At 44.2% G+C, this 22,364-nt stretch overlaps 1 protein-coding gene across 1 annotated transcript; it reads right to left on the reverse strand.

The window, feature by feature from the left end:
* Nucleotides 1-3,502: 3,502 nt before the first annotated feature.
* On the reverse strand, nucleotides 3,503-8,022 carry LOC106606252 (actin, non-muscle 6.2). The gene is made up of 6 exons (XM_014202401.2): nucleotides 7,867-8,022; nucleotides 7,274-7,400; nucleotides 5,554-5,793; nucleotides 4,848-5,286; nucleotides 4,189-4,370; nucleotides 3,503-3,974 (listed from the first exon to the last, which is right to left on the reverse strand). Exons 2-6 carry the CDS (start codon nucleotides 7,397-7,399, stop codon nucleotides 3,831-3,833), a joined length of 1,131 nt encoding a protein of 376 aa, XP_014057876.1. The 5' UTR covers nucleotide 7,400; nucleotides 7,867-8,022; the 3' UTR covers nucleotides 3,503-3,830.
* Between the last annotated feature and the right edge of the window lie 14,342 nt (nucleotides 8,023-22,364).

The following is a 22,364-nucleotide window of genomic DNA, read 5'->3' on the forward strand; positions in this document are numbered from 1 at the left end:
GTCTTCACTACCAGTGTAGATCATGTGACAGCAGCACTGTCTTCACTACCAGTGTAGGTCATGTGACAGCAGCACTGTCTTCACCACCAGTGTAGGTCATGTGACAGCAGCACTGTCTTCACTACCAGTGTAGGTCATGTGACAGCAGCACCGTCTTCACCACCAGTGTAGGTCATGTGACAGCAGCACCGTCTTCACCACCAGTGTAGGTCATGTGACAGCAGCACCGTCTTCACCACCAGTGTAGGTCATGTGACAGCAGCACCGTCTTCACCACCAGTGTAGGTCATGTGACAGCAGAACCGTATTCACCACCAGTGTAGGTCATGTGACAGCAGCACCGTCTTCACCACCAGTGTAGGTCATGAGACAGAATGTGAAAGCAGCACCGGCTTCACTACCAGTGTAGGTCATGTGACAGAATGTGAAGGCAGCACCGTCTTCACTACCAGTGTAGGTCATGTGACAGAATGTGAAGGCAGTACCGTCTTCACCACCAAGGTAGGTCATGAAACAGAATGTGAAAGCAGCACTGGCTTCACTACCAGTGTAGGTCATGTGACAGAATGTGAAGGCAGCACCATCTTCACTACCAGTGTAGGTCATGTGACAGAATGTGAAGGCAGCACCATCTTCACTACCAGTGTAGGTCATGTGACAGCAGCACCGTCTTCACTACCAGTGTAGGTCATGTGACAGCAGCACCGTCTTCACTACCAGTGTAGGTCATGTGACAGCAGCACCGTCTTCACTACCAGTGTAGGTCATGTGACAGCAGCACCGTCTTCACCACCAGTGTAGGTCATGTGACAGCAGCACCGTCTTCACCACCAGTGTAGGTCATGTGACAGCAGCACCGTCTTCACCACCAGTGTAGGTCATGTGACAGCAGCACTGTCTTCACTACCAGTGTAGGTCATGTGACAGCAGCACTGTCTTCACTACCAGTGTAGATCATGTGACAGCAGCACTGTCTTCACTACCAGTGTAGGTCATGTGACAGCAGCACTGTCTTCACCACCAGTGTAGGTCATGTGACAGCAGCACTGTCTTCACTACCAGTGTAGGTCATGTGACAGCAGCACTGTCTTCACTACCAGTGTAGGTCATGTGACAGCAGCACCGTCTTCACCACCAGTGTAGGTCATGTGACAGCAGAACCGTATTCACCACCAGTGTAGGTCATGTGACAGCAGCACCGTCTTCACCACCAGTGTAGGTCATGAGACAGAATGTGAAAGCAGCACCGGCTTCACTACCAGTGTAGGTCATGTGACAGAATGTGAAGGCAGCACCGTCTTCACTACCAGTGTAGGTCATGTGACAGAATGTGAAGGCAGTACCGTCTTCACCACCAAGGTTGGTCATGAGACAGAATGTGAAAGCAGCACTGGCTTCACTACCAGTGTAGGTCATGTGACAGAATGTGAAGGCAGCACCATCTTCACTACCAGTGTAGGTCATGTGACAGAATGTGAAGGCAGCACCATCTTCACTACCAGTGTAGGTCATGTGACAGAATGTGAAGGAAGCACCATCTTCATTACCAGTGTAGGTCATGTGACAGAATGTGAAGGCAGCACCGTCTTCACTACCAGTGTAGGTCATGTGACAGCAGCACCGTCTTCACCACCAGTGTAGGTCATTTGACAGCAGCACCGTATTCACTATCAGTGTAGGTCATGTGACAGCAGCACCGTCTTCACCACCAGTGTAGGTCATGAGACAGAATGTGAAAGCAGCACCATCTTCACTACCAGTGTAGGTCATGTGACAGAATGTGAATGCAGCACCATCTTCACTACCAGTGTAGGTCATGTGACAGAATGTGAAAGCAGCACTGGCTTCACTACCAGTGTAGGTCATGTGACAGGATGTGAAGGCAGTACTGGCTGCGGTTCAAACTCATAAAAGACACACCCTCATCTTATGCCCTTGGCTGAATCCCCATCACCATCTTGGAGGGCGGTCCAAATGATTAGCCAAGCATGGGAAGTTTGTAACGTAAGCCCCTCAGCCCTCATTTTTAGTCAAGTTTTCAAGTGTACAATTATATTCACTCCAGGCCCTGAAACTCCCCATAATTCAATTCACGACGACTGTGCATCCGCTAAGAAAAGTCAGCCAAAAATGTAAACGTGAGCGCCAGTATGGAGTCAACATACAAGTGTAAGTAAAAGCAAATGTAAATAAGTTAGAAATTGTGCTACTAATGCACATGACGGCACAAACACGTCTCGTAAAAAATATTCTTGTTTTGGAAATTGTGGAAATGAAACATTTCCCTCCTTCAGAAGTTCCAGCTAATCAGGATAATGTTACTTAGCTAACTCATTTGCAAGCTATCATACAGTAGGTGTAAATTAATTATATTTTATATAAGTAGACATGCACTCAATTGACTGTAGCGCATATAAAGCATCCACAAGCTACCAGTGGCGGGATAAACGAGTGACGAATTTCCGGTCAAGGGCGGTCCATTTAAAAACCATTTCTTCCTCCATCGCCCCTTAATGTGCAAGTGTATACTCGTCAGACATGATACAGAAGTGTCCACTAAATTTGAGGGCTGAGGGGATAGGGTGTGTTTGGACCTCAAACACTGTCTTCACCAGTGTAGGTCATGTGACAATGTGAAAGCAGCACCTGCTCCCCAACCAGTGTAGGTCATGTGAAGACAGCACTGCCATCTAGTGGACATAGCATGTAAATCAGGGATCTCCAACTGTGGTCCTGGAGTCTGTGCAGGTGTTACTTCCAGGACTAACCCTAGAGCTGTTCTATAGGATTATTAAATTGCACCCACCTGGTGACCCAGGTCTAGATATCAGTGGACCTGGCGTCAAGTTCCAGATTGAAATGTGTCTGCCGTATGAAGTCCCACCCAGTTGACCAGTGTTACCTATGCCAAAACAGGCTTTGGGTCTAGCGAGGTCTTTGGTAAACTCACCTGCTTCAGTCTGGGATTTAATTACTGTCACCAGGTATTTTAGTACTGGTGTAGAACACCTGCAAAGCTTTTCATGACAAGACCCCCCTGATTGGAACAGCTACTTCTGTTCATTAGCATGTACTCCTGTCAAAGACAGTGGTCTTTCAGTGTACATTAGAGAAGTGGCTTCGTCACCTTGCCTTCAGCTATACTGACATGAAAGAATGTCATATCTGGCCAGCACATCCCAAAGAGCTGAAGCCATAAACATGAGGTTCACCAAGAGAATATAACAATGAGAAAACTGTTAGATTGACCCATTTGATTTCTAACCTGCAGTGGGTGCCAGTCAATGACAAATACATGAAGGCATCTGATCTGCCATGACAAGAAACAGTTCACTTTCCAGTAGGATGAGGCAATAGTGCCAACCAGTGGACAAAGCCAGAATCTCAAACCACTTTGTTCCCAAATCATTCCCTGAAATGATCAGTAAACAAAAAAAATAAGTGACAAATGCATTCTGAACATATGACAAGACTTAATGTTGCAAATACAGACTACAGAGTATCATGTTACAGTGAATGTTTATTCAATGGCCCAGGAGCAGATGTTACAGCAAGACTAATAGTAACAAATACAACACAAGGCAGAATGTCAAAACCCTAACACTGAGCCTACCCAGAAACCATCCTGTCACTCCCCCCAGGACACCATGTAGAACTGAAACAAGATGGCTTTATCTCTACCGGTTAGGATACATGGTATTCACTTCTACTCATCTGATAATTTTAGAGCCACACAAATGCTTAGGGGCAAGGTGTTGGCTTCTGGACAGGAGAGCCATCTGAAATAACATTCACTGAAAAGAGTAACAGTGAGGTTAAGAGTGGAGGCTTTAGAAACATTTGCGGTGGACGATAGACGGGCCAGATTCCTCGTATTCCTGCTTGGAAATCCACATCTGTTGGAAGGTGGAGAGAGAGGCCAGGATGGAGCCGCCGATCCACACAGAGTATTTACGCTCAGGAGGGGCGATGATCTGGAGACCAGAGATTTGAACGCATTCATTAGTAAAACAGGGAGGTCATCTAAAGTTGTTTTAGTGCAGAATACATTAAATGTGATTCTGATCATGAGCTTATGAAAAGTATTTGGGAAGCCAAAAAGAGAACTGAGAAAAAAAAAGCTAGTCGAGAGATGCCACACTGAATGACCATGGGCTGAAATTCATAGAGTCACACATGAATGCCCACCTTAATCTTCATAGTAGGGGGTGCCAAGCCACTGATCTCCTTCTGCATTCTATCTGCGATGCCAGGGAACATGGTGGTTCCACCAGAGAGAACAGTGTTGGCATACAGGTCTTTCCTGATATCCACATCACACTTCATGATAGAGTTGTAGGTGGTCTCGTGCACTCCAGTGCTTTCCATTCCTACAAAAGCAAGCATATGTTGATGGCAGCCCTAGGAACAGAAACACAGGCCTACAAGTATGGCTCTTTTAATGAGGTCAGTGAACACGCAACTGTGAAGAACCTCAGAGCTCCATAGGATTGTGAAAATGGTTTGTGTAGTGGTGAAGGACCGTCACTAACCTAAGTAACATTGTCTAGACAAGAACATTTGTACATGTATTAAATAGCGACTCGTGGCCAAATGGAAGCTTTGTCCTCTGATTTCCAAAAATCTGCAAAAAGTTGGGTGTTTAGTGCTTATGAACAGTCATATCAATACATAAATGAGGGTGCATCTTGAGTGTGTGACCTCTAAGAGAAACATTTTCAGAAACTCCATTTTAGTAGTGGATAGAAATGTGGATTTCAGGACTAGAATTACTATAGTGGCCAACCATCGACAAATATCTTTTAGCAAGGACATTTTTTAGCTGAAGTTCCTCTTTATCACCTCACCAATGAAGGACGGCTGGAACATGGTCTCAGGGCACCGGAAGCGCTCGTTGCCGATAGTGATGACCTGTCCATCAGGCAGCTCGTAGCTCTTCTCCAGAGAGGAACTGGAGGCGGAGGTCTTCATCTCCTGCTCGAAGTCCAGCGCCACATAGGCCAGCTTCTCCTTGATGTCGCGCACAATCTCCCTCTCGGCCGTGGTGGTGAAGCTGTAGCCACGCTCAGTCAGGATCTTCATCAGGTAGTCCGTGAGGTCACGTCCGGCCAGGTCCAGACGCAGGATGGCGTGGGGAAGAGCGTAGCCCTCGTAGATGGGCACCGTGTGGCTAACACCATCCCCGGAATCCATCACTATTCCTGTGGTGCGACCAGATGCGTACAAAGATAGCACGGCCTGGATACCTACATACATGGCTGGGCTGTTGAAGGTCTCAAACATAATCTGGTAGAATAATAGAAGGTGGGAATTAGAACTACATGAGACCCTTTATCAAAAAAAGATTTTAAACACCTACAAATACTGCTAGGAATGTGAGGCCCACCACTAATCAATACCTACCCTCGGGCAAGGTAAACAGTAGCCCTGTCTACTGCTCTACATTCTGCTAGTGGATGAGGAGTCTTCACATGTAGTAAATAAAATGGCTGGGTTTATTTACTACTGCCACAGGGTTTCATTTGTAAAAAACACTAATGCCCCCACTACTACCTGGGTCATCTTCTCCCTGTTGGCTTTGGGGTTAAGTGGGGCCTCCGTGAGCAGGACGGGATGCTCTTCAGGGGCCACACGCAGCTCATTGTAGAAGGTGTGATGCCAGATCTTCTCCATGTCGTCCCAGTTGGTAACAATGCCGTGCTCGATGGGGTACTTCAGAGTCAGGATGCCCCTCTTGCTCTGGGCCTCATCTCCCACGTAGCTGTCCTTCTGTCCCATGCCCACCATCACACCCTGGGGAAAGAGACATTACCGTTACACTTTGTCCCTGCATTACGCATTAACTCAAGTTACACTACAGAAGTTGTTTTCATCAAATGTTGGCTTGAGTTGCCTGTATGTTCCATATACAAATCACAATCAATTTCTTAACTCCTGAAATCACAATCTTCAGTTTTAGGCTACCAATATATTATGCTTTTGTTAATGGGTTTGGGGAGGGGTGTCCCTTTCTTTTTAATGAGGCAATTTCTGGCCGATACTTGTCCATTTAGTGGACCTCTTGGATCAAGAGCACCCCCAGAAGGAAGAGTTCTGTATAGCCTCTTCAAACTCTCCCAAAGTCAAATAGAGAACATTACCAAAAGTGGACACATGCTTGTCAAACATCTCAATTCCAAAATCATGGGTATTAATATGGAGTTGTTACCCTCGTTTGCAGCTCTTCTAGTGGAAAGCCTTCTCTTCTTAGAAGGCTTTCCACTAGATGTTTGAACATTGCTGTGGAGAATTGCTTCCATTCAGCCACAAGAGCATTAGTGAAGTCAGGCACTGATGTTGAGAAAAATAGGCCTGACTCGCAGTCAGTGTTCCATTTCATCACAGAAGTGTTCGATGGGGTTGAGGTCTGGGCTCTGTGCAGGCCAGTCAAGTTCTTCCATACGATCCACAGACCATTTCTGTATGGACCTCTGCTTTGTGCACAGGAGTATTGTCATGCTGAAACAGGAAATGGTCTTCACCCAAACTGTTGCCACAAAGACAGGAGCACAGAATCATCCAGAATGTCATTGTATGCCGTAGCATTAAGATTTCCCGTTATTGGAATTAAGTGGCCTAGCCTGAACCATGAAAAACAGCCCTAGACCATTATTCCTCCACCAAACTTTAGTTGACACTAGGCAGTCTGCCAGGTAGCGTTCTCCTGGCATCCGCCAATCCCAGATTCGTCTGTCGGACTGCAAGATGGTGAAGTGTGAGTCAGCACTCAAGAGAACGTGTTTCCACTGCTCCAGAGTCCAGTGGCGGTGAGCTTTACACCACTCCAGCCAACGCTTGGCATTGCACATAGTGATCTTAAGCTTGTGTGCAGCTGCTTGGCCACGGAAACGCATTTCATGAAGCTCCCGACGAACAGTTCTTGTGCTGACGTTGCTTCCAGGGGCAGTTTGAAACACAGTAGGGAGTGTTGCAGCCGAGGTCAGACGACTTTTACATGCTTCAGCAGTCCCATTCTGTGAGTTTGTGTGGCCTACCACTTCACAGCTGAGCCATTGTTGCTCCTAGACATTTCCACTACACAGTAACAGCACTTAAGAGTTGATCGGGGCAACTCTAGCAGGGCAGAGCTTTTCAGTAAGGCCCTTCTACTGCCAACATGTGGATGAAATAGCCAAATCCACCAATTTGAAGGGGTGTCCACACACTTTTATACACAAATTATATAGCCTATATTAAGTGAATCCAATATCTGAGAGCCCAGTATGGTTCCAACCTGATGTCTGGGCCTTCCAACAATGGAGGGGAAGACAGCACGGGGAGCATCATCCCCTGCAAAACCAGCCTTGCACATGCCTGAACCATTGTCAACCACCAATGCAGCAATATCGTCTTCAGCCATTCTGTAAAAAAATAATAATAATTGAGGATTAATGAAGCAAGGCCTAAAAGCAAGAACAAAGCCATACCATTGCCTGGTGTAGGGTATATCGTCAACACATACCACTACAGTATAAATGTGACAATTTAGAGGTCCTCATTAGTAAGTGTAGACATAGGACCATAGTCAACTGTAATTCGTAACAATTAGTTAAATGTTTAACCACAGTAACTGTTAACGAGCATTAGTCTACTAGCAGAACTTTTAAAAAATAGTGGAATTGAACCTAATACAATAGTTTGGAACAAAGCAAAGTTCTCAATATATGGCTCCGATTCCAACAGCTCAAACACGTATTCAGACAAATCCAAGCAAAGCTGTATTTCAAGTCAAGTGATTTTAACCAAGCTAGAACAAACACATTTAACGATACAACTCGACATTTCAGATTAGCTTTCCCAAACGTCGGGAGAGTGGCGTTTGCTTACCTGTCAGTTGGGACTTCTCGTCAAGAATCCGGGAATGATTATGTTCTCCACAAAGTGTGCGTGACGTCCACATTTCAGCAGGAGACTATATACCTTCTTTTCTCCCCAGCCGTGCATCATCCTCCGCCTTCACGTTCACCTGCACACACCAAATATGGGCATTGTTTTCAAAAAAAGACACCGGATTGGATTGGGAGGTGTTTTACGGTGGAAGTGACTGACCGTTGTCATTCCCAGGCTAGACGACATGAAAGAGACTGCATGGATTGGAAGGAAACAGGTACATGTTCGGTTAGCCTACAGGTTTTGGGTCATTTAAATTCAGTAGAATTTGGAAATGTAAGAGACGTCGTTGAATGTGTTAGCAGGCTAACCCTTTATCAAGTGAATCCACATTGTGGAAAAGACAATGGGAAAAGAGGACTGGTGCGCTCATATTGTAGTGAGACAAAAGTAGCCGATAGGGCGCGATCAAATAGAATACCTCTATGTGCCCGATCCCATCGTAATTTATGAACATGGCTTGATTATGTTTTGTTTTGTTAAATAAATGTTTGCCCAACTATTCTTTTGAAAGATCAGCTGCGTGTCATGCATTGCATTGTATTGCATCAGATCTGAGCACCCTGGACCAGAGTGTTGCGTCGAAAGTTTGACCGGAGATAGGCATAGGTGGGCTATGCTGCCCTTCATAGTCTGTAGACATTAATCAAATACATGTTAGACCATGTCAAATACGTGACCTGTGCTTAGTTATTCAGTACTTTACAATGCAAGCTCAAAGCACCTAGTATACACAGGCAGCCTAATTCTGATCTGATTGGTCTAAATACCAATAATGGGGCAAAATATCAGAATGTGGCTGCCTTTGGATTTAAAATCTGGTATAATTGCTCCCGAAATACAGGCTAGCAGAAGGCAATTCTTGTAAAAAAAACAAAAAAACTCAATGTGTGAGAGGCCTGTACTTGTCTGTTGGGATATATTTGGCTAACAGGCAATAGTGGTGTGTGTAAAATCACAGGGGAAGCCCAACCTATGTGTTGTGATAATTGAGATGACTAGAAACGATTCGGTTGAACGTTTTAAGCTAACTAGCTAAATTGCCATAAATGTTTAAAGCTTTTCGTCCTGTCCCCATATTAATGTCATTGGTTCAGAGTTTGTTTTGATATTTTAACCTGCGTGTCGTGATCGCGTTTGGGGTAGGGGGACAAAATACATTTATGCACGTGCAGCAGCTGGTTTGGGTTCCGTGTAAGGTCGAGTCAATAAGAAGACGCAGTGGCTGAATCAATTCAACAACACCTTTGTTTCATCACAAAACCGGAGAGCAACCTCTCTCCGGTGAAGTCCACAAAGCATATTTCATGTAACAAACAGTTACATGATCTAAAGCATGGTCAAGCAAGTTAATGTTTCCGACATTTTCGGACTACTAACAACTGTTGATTTAGATTTAGAACCACAGAGTGTGTGTGTGTGTGTGTGTGTGCATTTGTGCAAGTGGAAAAAAACATGTTGACTCTACTTGTAGAGAAATGCCAATGCCATCCTCCTCTCTTTCATGTTGACGAAACAGTCTATCAAATCAAATTTCAAATCAAATTTATTTTTATACAGCCCTTGGTACATCAGCTGATATTCTCAAAGTGCTGTACAGAAACCCAGCCTAAAACCCCAAACAGCAAGCAAAGCATGTGAAAGAAGCACGGTGGCTAGGAAAAACTCCCTAGGAAAAACTCCCTAGAAAGGCCAAAAACCTAGGAAGAAACCTAGAGAGGAACCAGGCTATGAGGGGTGGCCAGTCCTCTTCTGGCTGTGCAGGGTGGATATTATAACAGAACATGGTCAAGATGTTAAAATGTTAAAATGTTCATAAATGACCAGCATGGTCAAATAATAATAATCATAGTAGTTGTCGAGGGTGCAACAAGCACGTCCGGTGAACAGGTCAGGGTTCCATAGCCGCAGGCAGAACAGTTGAAACTGGAGCAGCAGCACGGCCAGGTGGACTGGGGACAGCAAGGAGTTATCATACCAGGTAGTCCTGAGGCATGGTCCTAGGGCTCAGGTCCTCCGAGAGAAAGACAGAAAGAGAGAATTAGAGAGAGCATATTTAAATACACACAGGACACCGGATAAGACAATAGAAATACTCCAGATGTAACAGACTGACCCTAGCCCCCCGACACATAAACTACTGCAGCATAAATACTAGAGGCTGAGACAGGAGGGATCAGAAGACACTGTGGCCCCATCCGATGATACCCCCGGACAGGGCCAAACAGGCAGGATATAACCCCACCCACTTTGCCAAAGCACAGCCCCCACACCACTAGAGGGACACTGTCATACAGTAAACACTTTTAGTTTTTGTTGTCTTAGGCTACCTGGCTAAAATGCTTGCTCGCTAGCCTAACTTCCTTTCATGGGCAACGATGTGCCGCTAGTTAACATTAGCCTACTAAAGTACATTAGCTACATATTGAACTTCCATCCTCTCAGGCCAGGGGCACAAAGTATGAATTAATGGTTGGATCAGAATCACCGTTATAATCATTGATCAGTAAGGAAAAATAAGTAAAACCACAAGTACAAATCCCTATCTCCATCCATGGGTAATTTAGGAAAGGGCCAATTTTAGCTAGTTAGCTAGCAAATGGAGGACAACAGCACAACGAGATACAATTTATGTTTCTGTCAATTATGTTTTGCTTTTGATGTGAAATCCAAACTGGATTCCCTTTACACTTTTTTTGGGTGTGCCAGGACCATTCACAGTTTAGCTCGCTCAGTTTAGCTCAACGCTGATTGGCTATTATTATAATAATTTTTTTATCAAGGGAGGCCAAATGCTCGCTGGCTTCCCTTGCATTTAATGCTACGGGCGGCAACAATGTTGACCAGGCAGCATCAGATAATGGCCGCTGTTTCGCAGGCTCGGATGCTTTCTCCGGTGAGATTCTTTCACCTTCTTGCGAACTGAAGGACATTTATGTATTCTTTTTATTGGTCAATGTTTTGGGAAAGCCTGACTTCCCTTGCCATCCATGAATACACGCACTGCTAACAGGGGTAGTAAACTGCTCAACCTGCTTAGAATTCTAAACTCGTACAAACTAACTTCGCTATAGGCCTACAAATAAACTAGTTATTTACCAGTGAAATTGTATTTAATTGTATTGAACCTTTATTTAAGCAGGGAGTCATGCTGAGACCACGGCCTATATTGGAGATGAGCCCTGCATGACCACGTCAATCAACAACAATTACACTATACACACTAATTACACAATACACGAAAAGCAAACACAAAACAGGAAAAGCAAAACACAATCATATGAAACAAACACATTGTTCAATAAAAAGACCCTCTAACATCTGCCTGAATTGCCTTAGAGGCACCAATTCATCTTTTAGGACTTTTGGAGGTCATTCCACAGGCACAAAAAACTAAAAGCAGATTTACCTAACTCCGAAGAGATTGAAGGGATCTCTAGGGTTAGCCATCCATGACTCCGGATCTAGTAACTTATACGTCTGAAGGTTAACGGTGAGGTCAGGTATGGTGTAAGTTTATGCAAGAGGGCTTTCTAGACAATGAGACTTCAAGGACGGCCAGCCTACTTTCTGATGCAAAATGCAATGATGTGTACTGAACCTATTGCTTGTAATATTTTGTATTTTATTTAACCTTAATTTAACTACACAATGCGCTATGATGAACTGTGTCCAATGGCTTCAATACAGTGGCAGCTGCATTCATATAAACGGTATCGCAATAGTCAATAACTGGAATAAATGATTTGTTCCTATAGAAGAAGCCTATTTTAAACCTTAATTTCTTACTTAACTCATCAACATGCTTTTTGAAACACAGCTTTTTGTCAATTCAGATTCCCAGATATTTATACGCGGGGACACGATCAACGAGGGCACCATCCAAAGTACATATGCATATATCATCAGATACATTTTTTTTTTAAATGAATCGAAACCAAAGTTTTTGCAGCATAAATGTATCTTCTGCACCATTTCCTCTGCTGGATGTTCCTCATTATAATCCCTCAACAAAATATGTGAACATGCCATTTCTACTTGCTATGCTCTGACGAAAGAATGCTTTATGGTTCATTGCTAATGAGCAAACGGATGGGTCACTGATATCTGAAACCATTCCCTTATATTAATTATAAACTGGGTGGTTCGAGCCCTGAATGCTGAATGGCTGACAGCCATGGTATATCAGACCGTATACCATGGGTATGACAAAACATGTATTTTTACTCCTCTAATTACGTTGGTATAGTTATAATAGCAGTAAGGCACCTCAGAGGTTTGTGATATGGCCAATATACCACGGCTAAGGGCTGTGTCCAGGCACTCCGCGTTGCGTTGTGCATAAGAACAGCCCTTAGCCGTGGTACAGTATATTGGCCATATACCACACCTCCTCAGGACTTATTGCTTAATTAGAACATATAACACATGGGTCTACATAGCCCACAGGAGCTGTGTAGTAGAAACAGGATATATTTATTCTGGTGCAATTGACATATAACCTTTAACCTAAGGGGAAGAAGCGGAAGCTCTTTATCCAAGGTGTTATTTGTCACATAAGAACCTGTTTAGTAGTAAAGAGGATTCATGTCTGTGTGCGTACTCTAATGGTCTTGCTGGAGACACTTTCACAGTTATAGTCAGTCTGTCTTCAGAAAAAAATGTATCTATAGGTCTGTGTCATATCTATGCAAGAATTGAGGTTTCCCATTTTAACTTCCTTTTCTAAAATGCAGATATTTTCCTGTGTATGACCACTAAGGGGCAATGCAGTTCAATCTACCGCAGACCTGGCTACCTACCAGATGGTCGTCACCGTAGTTACCACAGCCACAAAGTCATAAACCCCACCTATTTCTATCATTTTTACGATAGACAATTTTGACTTTGTGGCTGTGCTATCTAGTGGAAACCCTACCAGACAGCGCTCATCTTACCGCTGTCCCCCACCCACTCAGCAACGATGGTAGTTAATGCCGTTTTAGGTTTTCTGCTGTGTGCCTCTCCTCCATGTTCTGTGGTCAGTAGTAGCCTACATGGGACTTCATTTCCCACGTGCTCATCAATGTGATGGGTTGCTGCAGTGATGTATTACAGCGTGTTCATAGACATCTAACAATCTGTTGTGCCACATAAGGTGTTTGAGAGCTGGCGCTTTGTAGGCCTACTTGCAGAGCAATCATTGTACAATTTCTCCATCCCGGCCGTCACAGTTTTGGCATCTAGTCTGGTTTGTATTGCCTTACAGGACTTCCCTGCTGTCGCTTCCCTATCTCACTCTCTGACATTTTTTAAACTGTTAATGAGGATGACGTGCTGGGTGCTTTAAATAAGTAATTTTAAAGATGCATATCTCCTACTAACATATCTCCTACTAACATATCTCCTAATACTAACATAGAATCCATTCAGAAAGTATTCAGACCCTTCGACTTTTTCCACATTTTATTAGGTTACTGTCACGTCCTGACCAGTAGAGGGTGTAGTTGGGTCAGGACGTGGCAGAAGGGAGTGAGTGTTTTATTGTTTCGTTGATTTTGGCCGTGTGACTTCCAATCAGGCACAGCTGTAGAGGGTTGTGGTTGATTGGGAGTCACACATAAGTTGCCTACGTTTCCTTTGTGTGGTGTGGGTAATTGTGCTTGTCAATGTGGTTGCACCTAACAGGACTGTGTTGGCTGTCAGTTTTTGTGTTTTTTGTAAATGCATAGTGTTCGTGACATTAAATATGACGAACCCTAACTCCGCCGCATTTTGGTCCACTTCTTCCATAGACAGCCGTTACAGTTACAGCCTTATTCTAAAATTGATTAAATCGTTTTTCCCCCCTCAGCAATCTATACATAATAACCCATAATGATAAATCAAAACAGAAATATCACAGTTATATAAGTATTCAGACCCTTTACTCAGTACTTGTTGAAACACCTTTGGCAGCGATTACAGCCTTGAGTCTTGTTAGGTATGACGCTACAATATTGGCACACCTGAATTTGGGGAGTTTCTCCCATTGTTCTCTGCAGATCCTCTCAAGAGAGACATTCAGGCTCAAGTCCGGGCTCTGGCTGGACCACTCAAGGACATTCAGAGACTTGTTCCGAAGCCACCCCTGAGTTATCTTGGCTGTGTGCTTAGGGTCATTGTCCTGTTGGAAGGTGACTCTACACCCCAGTCTGAGGTCCTGGGTGCTCTGGAGTAGGTTTTCATCAAGGATCTCTCTGTACTTAGCTCCATTCATCTTTCCCTCGATCCTGACTAGTCTCCCAGTCCCTGCCGCTGAAAAACATTCCCACAGCATGATGCTGCAAGCACCATGCTTCACCGTCACGGATGGTGCCAGGTTTGCTCCAGACGTGACGTTTGGGCATTCAGGCCAAAGAGTTCAATCTTGGTTTCATCAGACCAGAGAATGTTGTTTCTCATGGTCTGAGGGTCTTTAGGTGCCTTTTGACAAACTCCAAGAGGGCTGTCATGTGCCTTTTACTGAAGAGTGCCTTCTGTCTGGCCACTATCATAAAGGCCTGATTCTCCCATCTCCACAGAGGAACTCTGGAGCTCTCTCAGAGTGACAATCGAGTTCTTGGTCACCTCATTGACCAAGGCCCTTCTCCCCTGATTGCTCAGTTTGGCCAGGCTAGGCCAGCTCTAGGAAGAGTCTTGGGGGTTCCAAACTTCTTCCATTTAAGAATGATGGAGGCCACTGTGTTCTTGGGGACCTTCAATGCTGCAGACATTTTTTGGTACCCTTCCCCAGATCTGTGCCTCGACAAAATCCTGTCTTGGAGCTCTACTGACAATTCCTTCGACCTCATGGCTTGGTTTTTGCTCTAACATGCACTGTTAACTGTGGGACCTTATATAGACAGGTGTGTGCCTTTCCAAATCATGTCCAAACTATTGAATTTACCACAGGTGGACTCTAATCAAGTTGTAGAAAGGATGATCAATGGAAACAGGATGCACCTGAGCTCAATATCGAGTCTCATAGCAAAGGGTCTGAAAGCTTATGTAAATAAGGTTTTCCAGTTTATAATTTTTTATACATTTGCAAACATATCTAAAAACCTGTTTTCTCTTTGTCATTATGGGGTATTGTGTGTATATTGATGAGGAAAACAATTAATTTCATCAATTTTAGAATAAGGCTGTAACATAGCAAAATGGGGAAAAAGTCAAGGGGTCTGAATATTTTACGAACGCACTGTATGCACATGAGTGGATACTGAGTGTGACTATGTGAGAGCGAAGTCTTGACTAAATAACAACTCATTATTATTTGTACGTCAGTCAGTCACAATTTACCCATGATATATTACAATTTTTATCCTCTTGAACGCGGCCATTATCTGCGGTGCTGCTCATGGCACTGTCATTTTGCTGAGCTACCCAGAGACCGAAGAGAAAGCGAGACACCACACTTGTTTTTTTCTGGTTCAATGAATGTAAGTCAATGAACTACTTACTATAAGTAGACCAGACCCAGCTGCTATTGCATTGGTGTCTATGGGAGACACACCCAGTTAAATAGACCGGAACATACTTTTTTTCCTCAATGGCAAATGGCCTGAGTGAACCATCTTCATTTATCCATCATCTTTGGTCTACCTTTATGTTGTTTATCTACCTCCTGAAAGCTAAGTATAGAAAACAATTCACAGCTTTAATATCCAGTCCTACAGCGGTCACTCATCATTATGAGACATTCAGTCCTACAGGGGTCACTCGTCATTATGAGACATTCAGTCCTGCAGCGGTCACTCATCATTATGAGACATTCAGTCCTTCAGCGGTCACTCATCATTATGAGACATTCAGTCCTACAGGGGTCACTCATCATTATGAGACATTCAGTCCTACAGCGGTCACTCATCATTATGAGACATTCAGTCCTACTGGGGTCACTCATCATTATGAGACATTCATTCCTTCAGCGGTCACTCATCATTATGAGACATTCAGTCCTACAGGGGTCACTCATCATTATGAGACATTCAGTCCTTCAGGGGTCACTCATCATTATGAGACATTCAGTCCTTCAGGGGTCACTCATCATTATGAGACATTCAGTCCTACAGGGGTCACTCATCATTATGAGACATTCAGTCCTACTGGGGTCACTCATCATTATGAGACATTCAGTCCTACAGCGGTCACTCATCATTATGAGACATTCAGTCCTACAGGGGTCACTCATCATTATGAGACATTCAGTCCTACAGGGGTCACTCATCATTATGAGACATTCAGTCCTTCAGCGGTCACTCATCATTATGAGACATTCAGTCCTACAGGGGTCACTCATCATTATGAGACATTCAGTCCTTCAGGGGTCACTCATCATTATGAGACATTCAGTCCTACAGGGGTCACTCATCATTATGAGACATTCAGTCCTACAGGGGTCACTCATCATTATGAGACATTCAGTCCTACAGGGGTCACTCATCATTATGAGACATTCAGTCCTACAGGGGTCACTCATCATTATGAGACATTCAGTCCTACAGGGGTCACTCATCATTATGAGACATTCAGTCCTACAGGGGTCACTCATCATTATGAGACATTCAGTCCTACAGGGGTCACTCATCATTATGAGACATTCAGTCCTACATTCAGTCCTACAGGGGTCACTCATCATTATGAGACATTCAGTCCTACAGGGGTCACTCATCATTATGAGACATTCAGTCCGACATTCAGTCCTACAGGGGTCACTCATCATTATGAGACATTCAGTCCTACAGCGGTCACTCATCATTATGAGACATTCAGTCCTACAGGGGTCACTCATCATTATGAGACATTCAGTCGTACAGCGGTTACTCATCATTATGAGACATTCAGTCCTACTGGGGTCACTCATCATTATGAGACATTCAGTCCTACAGCGGTCACTCATCATTATGAGACATTCAGTCCTACAGCGGTCACTCATCATTATGAGACATTCAGTCCTACAGCGGTCACTCATCATTATGAGACATTCAGTCCTTCAGGGGTCACTCATCATTATGAGACATTCAGTCCTACAGGGGTCACTCATCATTATGAGACATTCAGTCCTACAGCGGTCACTCATCATTATGAGACATTCAGTCCTACAGGGGTCACTCATCATTATGAGACATTCAGTCGTACAGCGGTCACTCATCATTATGAGACATTCAGTCCTACTGGGGTCACTCATCATTATGAGACATTCAGTCCTACAGCGGTCACTCATCATTATGAGACATTCAGTCCTACAGGGGTCACTCATCATTATGAGACATTCAGTCCTACAGCGGTCACTCATCATTATGAGACATTCAGTCCTACAGCGGTCACTCATCATTATGAGACATTCAGTCCTACAGCGGTCACTCATCATTATGAGACATTCAGTCCTACAGGGGTCACTCATCATTATGAGACATTCAGTCCTACAGGGGTCACTCATCATTATGAGACATTCAGTCCTACAGGGGTCACTCATCATTATGAGACATTCAGTCCTACAGGGGTCACTCATCATTATGAGACATTCAGTCCTACAGGGGTCACTCATCATTATGAGACATTCAGTCCTTCAGCGGTCACTCATCATTATGAGACATTCAGTCCTACAGGGGTCACTCATCATTATGAGACATTCAGTCCTACAGCGGTCACTCATCATTATGAGACATTCAGTCCTTCAGCGGTCACTCATCATTATGAGACATTCAGTCCTACAGGGGTCACTCATCATTATGAGACATTCAGTCCTACAGCGGTCACTCATCATTATGAGACATTCAGTCCTTCAGCGGTGACTCATCATTATGAGACATTCAGTCCTTCAGGTGTCACTCATTATTATGAGACATTCAGTCCTACAGGGGTCACTCATCATTTGAGACATTCAGTCCTACATTCAGTCCTACAGGGGTCACTCATCATTATGAGACATTCAGTCCTACAGGGGTCACTCATCATTATGAGACATTCAGTCCGACATTCAGTCCTACAGGGGTCACTCATCATTATGAGACATTCAGTCCTACAGCGGTCACTCATCATTATGAGACATTCAGTCCTACAGGGGTCACTCATCATTATGAGACATTCAGTCCTACAGCGGTCACTCATCATTATGAGACATTCAGTCCTACAGCGGTCACTCATCATTATGAGACATTCAGTCCTACAGCGGTCACTCATCATTATGAGACATTCAGTCCTACAGGGGTCACTCATCATTATGAGACATTCAGTCCTACAGGGGTCACTCATCATTATGAGACATTCAGTCCTTCAGGGGTCACTCATCATTATGAGACATTCAGTCCTACAGGGGTCACTCATCATTATGAGACATTCAGTACTACAGCGGGTCACTCATCATTATGAGACATTCAGTCCAATTCCTACTGGGGTCACTCATCATTATGAGACATTCTGTCCTACAGGGGTCACTCATCATTATGAGACATTCAGTCCTACTGGGGTCACTCATCATTATGAGACATTCTGTCCTTCAGGGGTCACTCATCATTATGAGACATTCAGTCCTACAGGGGTCACTCATCATTATGAGACATTCAGTCCTACAGGGTCACTCATCATTATGAGACATTCAGTCCTACAGGGGTCACTCATCATTATGAGACATTCAGTCCTACAGCGGTCACTCATCATTATGAGACATTCAGTCCTACAGCGGTCACTCATCATTATGAGACATTCAGTCCTACAGGGGTCACTCATCATTATGAGACATTCAGTCCTACAGGGGTCACTCATCATTATGAGACATTCAGTCCTACAGCGGTCACTCATCATTATGAGACATTCAGTCCTACAGGGGTCACTCATCATTATGAGACATTCAGTCCTACAGGGGTCACTCATCATTATGAGACATTCAGTCCTACAGGGGTCACTCATCATTATGAGACATTCAGTCCTACAGGGGTCACTCATCATTATGAGACATTCAGTCCTTCAGCGGTCACTCATCATTATGAGACATTCAGTCCTTCAGGGGTCACTCATCATTATGAGACATTCAGTCCTACAGGGGTCACTCATCATTATGAGACATTCAGTCCTACAGGGGTCACTCATCATTATGAGACATTCAGTCCTACAGCGGTCACTCATCATTATGAGACATTCAGTCCTACAGGGGTCACTCATCATTATGAGACATTCAGTCCTACAGGGGTCACTCATCATTATGAGACATTCAGTCCTACATTCAGTCCTACAGGGGTCACTCATCATTATGAGACATTCAGTCCTACAGGGGTCACTCATCATTATGAGACATTCAGTCACATTCAGTCCTACAGGGGTCACTCATCATTATGAGACATTCAGTCCTACAGCGGGTCACTCATCATTATGAGACATTCAGTCCTACAGCGGTCACTCATCATTATGAGACATTCAGTCCTACAGCGGTCACTCATCATTATGAGACATTCAGTCCTACAGGGGTCACTCATCATTATGAGACATTCAGTCCTACAGCGGGTCACTCATCATTATGAGACATTCAGTCCTACAGCGGGTCACTCATCATTATGAGACATTCAGTCCTACAGCGGTCACTCATCATTATGAGACATTCAGTCCTACAGGGGTCACTCATCATTATGAGACATTCAGTCCTACAGCGGGTCACTCATCATTATGAGACATTCAGTCCTACAGCGGGTCACTCATCATTATGAGACATTCAGTCCTACAGGGGTCACTCATCATTATGAGACATTCAGTCCTACAGCGGTCACTCATCATTATGAGACATTCAGTCCTACAGCGGGTCACTCATCATTATGAGACATTCAGTCCTACAGGGGTCACTCATCATTATGAGACATTCAGTCCTACAGGGGTCACTCATCATTATGAGACATTCAGTCCTACAGCGGTCACTCATCATTATGAGACATTCAGTCCTACAGGGGTCACTCATCATTATGAGACATTCAGTCCTACAGGGGTCACTCATCATTATGAGACATTCAGTCCTACAGCGGGTCACTCATCATTATGAGACATTCAGTCCTACAGCGGGTCACTCATCATTATGAGACATTCAGTCCTACAGGGGTCACTCATCATTATGAGACATTCAGTCCTACAGCGGGTCACTCATCATTATGAGACATTCAGTCCTACAGGGGTCACTCATCATTATGAGACATTCAGTCCTACAGGGGTCACTCATCATTATGAGACATTCAGTCCTACAGCGGGTCACTCATCATTATGAGACATTCAGTCCTACAGGGGTCACTCATCATTATGAGACATTCAGTCCTACAGCGGTCACTCATCATTATGAGACATTCAGTCCTACAGGGGTCACTCATCATTATGAGACATTCAGTCCTACAGGGGTCACTCATCATTATGAGACATTCAGTCCTACAGGGGTCACTCATCATTATGAGACATTCAGTCCTACAGCGGTCACTCATCATTATGAGACATTCAGTCCTACAGCGGTCACTCATCATTATGAGACATTCAGTCCTACAGGGGTCACTCATCATTATGAGACATTCAGTCCTACAGCGGTCACTCATCATTATGAGACATTCAGTCCTACAGCGGTCACTCATCATTATGAGACATTCAGTCCTACAGGGGTCACTCATCATTATGAGACATTCAGTCCGACATTCAGTCCTACAGGGGTCACTCATCATTATGAGACATTCAGTCCTACAGCGGTTACTCATCATTATGAGACATTCAGTCCACATTCAGTCCTACAGGGGTCACTCATCATTATGAGACATTCAGTCCTACAGCGGTCACTCATCATTATGAGACATTCAGTCCTACAGCGGTCACTCATCATTATGAGACATTCAGTCCTACAGGGGTCACTCATCATTATGAGACATTCAGTCCTACAGCGGTCACTCATCATTATGAGACATTCAGTCCTACAGCGGGTCACTCATCATTATGAGACATTCAGTCCTACAGCGGGTCACTCATCATTATGAGACATTCAGTCCTACAGGGGTCACTCATCATTATGAGACATTCAGTCCTACAGGGGTCACTCATCATTATGAGACATTCAGTCCTACAGCGGGTCACTCATCATTATGAGACATTCAGTCCTACAGCGGTCACTCATCATTATGAGACATTCAGTCCTACAGGGGTCACTCATCATTATGAGACATTCAGTCCTACAGCGGGTCACTCATCATTATGAGACATTCAGTCCTACAGGGGTCACTCATCATTATGAGACATTCAGTCCTACAGGGGTCACTCATCATTATGAGACATTCAGTCCTACAGGGGTCACTCATCATTATGAGACATTCAGTCCTACAGGGGTCACTCATCATTATGAGACATTCAGTCCTACAGCGGGTCACTCATCATTATGAGACATTCAGTCCTACAGCGGGTCACTCATCATTATGAGACATTCAGTCCTACAGCGGTCACTCATCATTATGAGACATTCAGTCCTACAGCGGTCACTCATCATTATGAGACATTCAGTCCTACAGGGGTCACTCATCATTATGAGACATTCAGTCCTACAGGGGTCACTCATCATTATGAGACATTCAGTCCTACAGGGGTCACTCATCATTATGAGACATTCAGTCCTACAGGGGTCACTCATCATTATGAGACATTCAGTCCTACAGGGGTCACTCATCATTATGAGACATTCAGTCCTACAGGGGTCACTCATCATTATGAGACATTCAGTCCTACAGCGGGTCACTCATCATTATGAGACATTCAGTCCTACAGCGGGTCACTCATCATTATGAGACATTCAGTCCTACAGGGGTCACTCATCATTATGAGACATTCAGTCCTACAGCGGTCACTCATCATTATGAGACATTCAGTCCTACAGCGGTCACTCATCATTATGAGACATTCAGTCCTACAGCGGGTCACTCATCATTATGAGACATTCAGTCCTTCAGCGGTCACTCATCATTATGAGACATTCAGTCCTACAGGGGTCACTCATCATTATGAGACATTCAGTCCTACAGGGGTCACTCATCATTATGAGACATTCAGTCCTACAGGGGTCACTCATCATTATGAGACATTCAGTCCTACAGCGGTCACTCATCATTATGAGACATTCAGTCCTACAGGGGTCACTCATCATTATGAGACATTCAGTCCTACAGGGGTCACTCATCATTATGAGACATTCAGTCCTACAGGGGTCACTCATCATTATGAGACATTCAGTCCTACAGCGGTCACTCATCATTATGAGACATTCAGTCCTTCAGCGGTCACTCATCATTATGAGACATTCAGTCCTACAGGGGTCACTCATCATTATGAGACATTCAGTCCTACAGCGGTCACTCATCATTATGAGACATTCAGTCCTACAGCGGGTCACTCATCATTATGAGACATTCAGTCCTACAGGGGTCACTCATCAT

This window comes from Salmo salar, chromosome ssa06 (assembly GCF_905237065.1).
Source record: "Salmo salar chromosome ssa06, Ssal_v3.1, whole genome shotgun sequence".
NCBI classification, from domain to species: Eukaryota; Metazoa; Chordata; class Actinopteri; order Salmoniformes; family Salmonidae; genus Salmo; species Salmo salar.